Source organism: Carex rostrata, chromosome 10 (genome assembly GCF_964058835.1).
Source record: "Carex rostrata chromosome 10, lpCarRost1.2, whole genome shotgun sequence".
NCBI lineage: Eukaryota > Viridiplantae > Streptophyta > Magnoliopsida > Poales > Cyperaceae > Carex > Carex rostrata.
The window spans coordinates 12,756,143-12,758,422 of record NC_135927.1 but is presented as its reverse complement, the minus strand read 5'-3'; the positions used below and the strand labels follow the sequence as shown (position 1 = coordinate 12,758,422).

Genomic DNA, 2,280 nt, shown 5'->3' with positions numbered 1-2,280 from the left:
CACAAGCCCAACAACAATCATCAAAACAAACCACATACAACAGCACACATAAAATAAAAGGAAGTGAGGCTATGGTACTTAAAACCACATACACCAGCACACATAGTATCATAGCCTCACACAAATAAAAGCATAACAGTTCATTACTAAGTACTTAAAACCCAACGATTATAACAGCACACAAATATAACCACTGGAGCTAATTTCTCCACTTCAGCCTCCTCCCCGGATTCTTCCCGTCTCTTCAACCTGCTCCAGCACCACAACCCAGTGCTTCCACCTGTCCAAAACATGAGAATTATTAGGGAACCAACTTTAAATAGATGGCCACTGTACAGCATCAGCCAACAATGGAAATAAGAAAAAGGGGACCATATTACTGCACATTTGATTAACAATATCATATCAATCCATATACATCAAACCATCCAAGCATGGAACAAAAAATCTCAATGCCTACACATAATTTTGACTAAAGTAGGATTACAGTTCACTTTCCAAGGTTAAGAATAAAACAAGAACGACATTTGCTAGCTAGTACATCCAGTAGCAATCCACAAAACAAAAACAATAAAACTCTGTACGTAATACAGAATCAAACTTCTAAAAACAAGGGCATGAGTTCAGTGTGAAGTTCATCAGTAATTTGCATATATGCGTATTGGCCTATTGGGTAAGCAATAATATATACTAAAACCAAAGTAATTTTAGGTGGAGAAACTTACATAACTTACCATTGCAGATCCTGAAGAAAAGAGCTACTGTAGACCAGGTAGAAACCAAGTGCATTCTTCAAATGGACAAGGCATTGGTTCCACGGTACCAGCCTTGATGTCATACCTATGAGGCTTTCTCGACCTAGGATGTATGAAGTAAATGCAATTGCCTTGAAATCCGGCAAAAGGTTTGGCACTAATAGAGAAACCATTCAATTCATCCAAGAAAATCATTTGGTCACCAATGCTACTAACCTTGACCCAGCAAGGATGTCCTTTTACTCCATGAAAATCAAGTCGATAAAAATGAAATATAGGTTCTCTAACCTCATGCATATAATTGTACCAATCAATATGCCAAGACACCCTCAGAATCTCTTTAGGCGACTCAACAAGGTAAGCATTTACTGAAACCTGTGAGCCTACTGATACTATCTCACCCTTGGGTGGTGGAATTTTATGTAACAATTTTTTGGAGGTGACATGAAAAACAAACGTATCTTCAGATCCCTCTGTGCTAAAAAACATTCCATTCCAGTAACAGCAATTATTAAAAAATCCATCCATTGAAACCCATTCTTTATTGTCTGGATGATGGTAAACCCACATGCCTTTCTCTTTTGGCTCAGAAAAATTCCGATCAACAAGCACAACCTCATTACGAGTTTGATTTGCACTGGTCCCGACTGGCCAGTGAAAATTAACATATATAAGAGGGAGAGAGATCTCATCTTTAGTTAGGGGATTGAAAAGAGAAAGCCCATCCGATGCATGCAGAAGAAGAAGATAGCCCTGGCAGTGTCCCCTATATTCTTTCTCCCAGTGGGTTTCTCCTACATGGATCGTACCGGTTTCACCAGCGGAAAGAGAATAGAATCGTTGTTCTCTTTCGAGGACAGGGGCAAAAGGCTCTTCCCCTTGCTGCCACTCGAGAAGCCATGGAAGTTGGGGAGGACAGGCATAGAGAGGGGTGGAGCCCCAGGCCTGACAAACAGCACGAAATCGAGTGAAATCGGGGAGGTCACGAAGTTTCTTGGTTATAACAGTGACCAAATCCATAGGAAGGTCCAACCAATCCCTTTTCTCGAACATTATTCTCTCACTTGAATTGGAAACCTTGTTTCAATTGTTAATTCTCCAATTCACAATTGGAAGAGAGAGAGAGAGAGATGAGATTTTAGGGGATTATTTACTGAATGCGCCGAAGGGTCAAAACCTCAATAAATTAGTGGCACTTATCGGTCAGAGTTAGATTTCATATGTGTATACCAAATTCTTTTTGAAAGCAAGTTACTTCCCAATTTAGTTAGGAGGGTAAAAAGAGGCCCCGTTACCTTCTCAGCCACGCAAAAGGAAGCTTTAATCTAGTTTCTAGATATGTCACTACTAATAAAAGGCACCATTACCTTATAAGCCACGCAAAAGGAAGTTTAGTTCTACTTTCCTGGTAAGTCACTTGCCAATTTTGTTAGGAGTTTAGGCAATGCCTCGTGATCTTTTATGTGAGCGTTTTGTTGAAAACTAAAAAGAGGGGTGCTAATTATCACCCGGAAAGTTTCACCTC

General features: G+C 39.9%; 1 protein-coding gene across 1 annotated transcript; it reads right to left on the bottom strand.

Moving 5' to 3' along the window:
* Window positions 1–213: 213 nt before the first annotated feature.
* On the bottom strand, window positions 214–1,808 carry LOC144560304 (uncharacterized). Its single transcript, XM_078309466.1, has 3 exons — window positions 972–1,808; window positions 735–886; window positions 214–280 (listed from the first exon to the last, which is right to left on the bottom strand). The coding sequence occupies exons 1-3, from the start codon at window positions 1,806–1,808 to the stop codon at window positions 214–216; spliced, it is 1,056 nt and encodes a 351-aa protein (XP_078165592.1).
* Window positions 1,809–2,280: the final 472 nt, after the last annotated feature.

Coding starts and splice junctions, on each gene's coding strand:
- LOC144560304 (XM_078309466.1), bottom strand. CDS start 1,808: ATGTTCGAGAAAAGGGATTGGTTGGACCTTCCTATGGATTTGGTCACT. Junction 887..971: donor GACATCCTTGCTGGGTCAAG/GTTAGTAGCATT, acceptor CCGGATTTCAAG/GCAATTGCATTTACTTCATA. Junction 281..734: donor TTTCTTCAGGATCTGCAATG/GTAAGTTATGTA, acceptor TGTTTTGGACAG/GTGGAAGCACTGGGTTGTGG.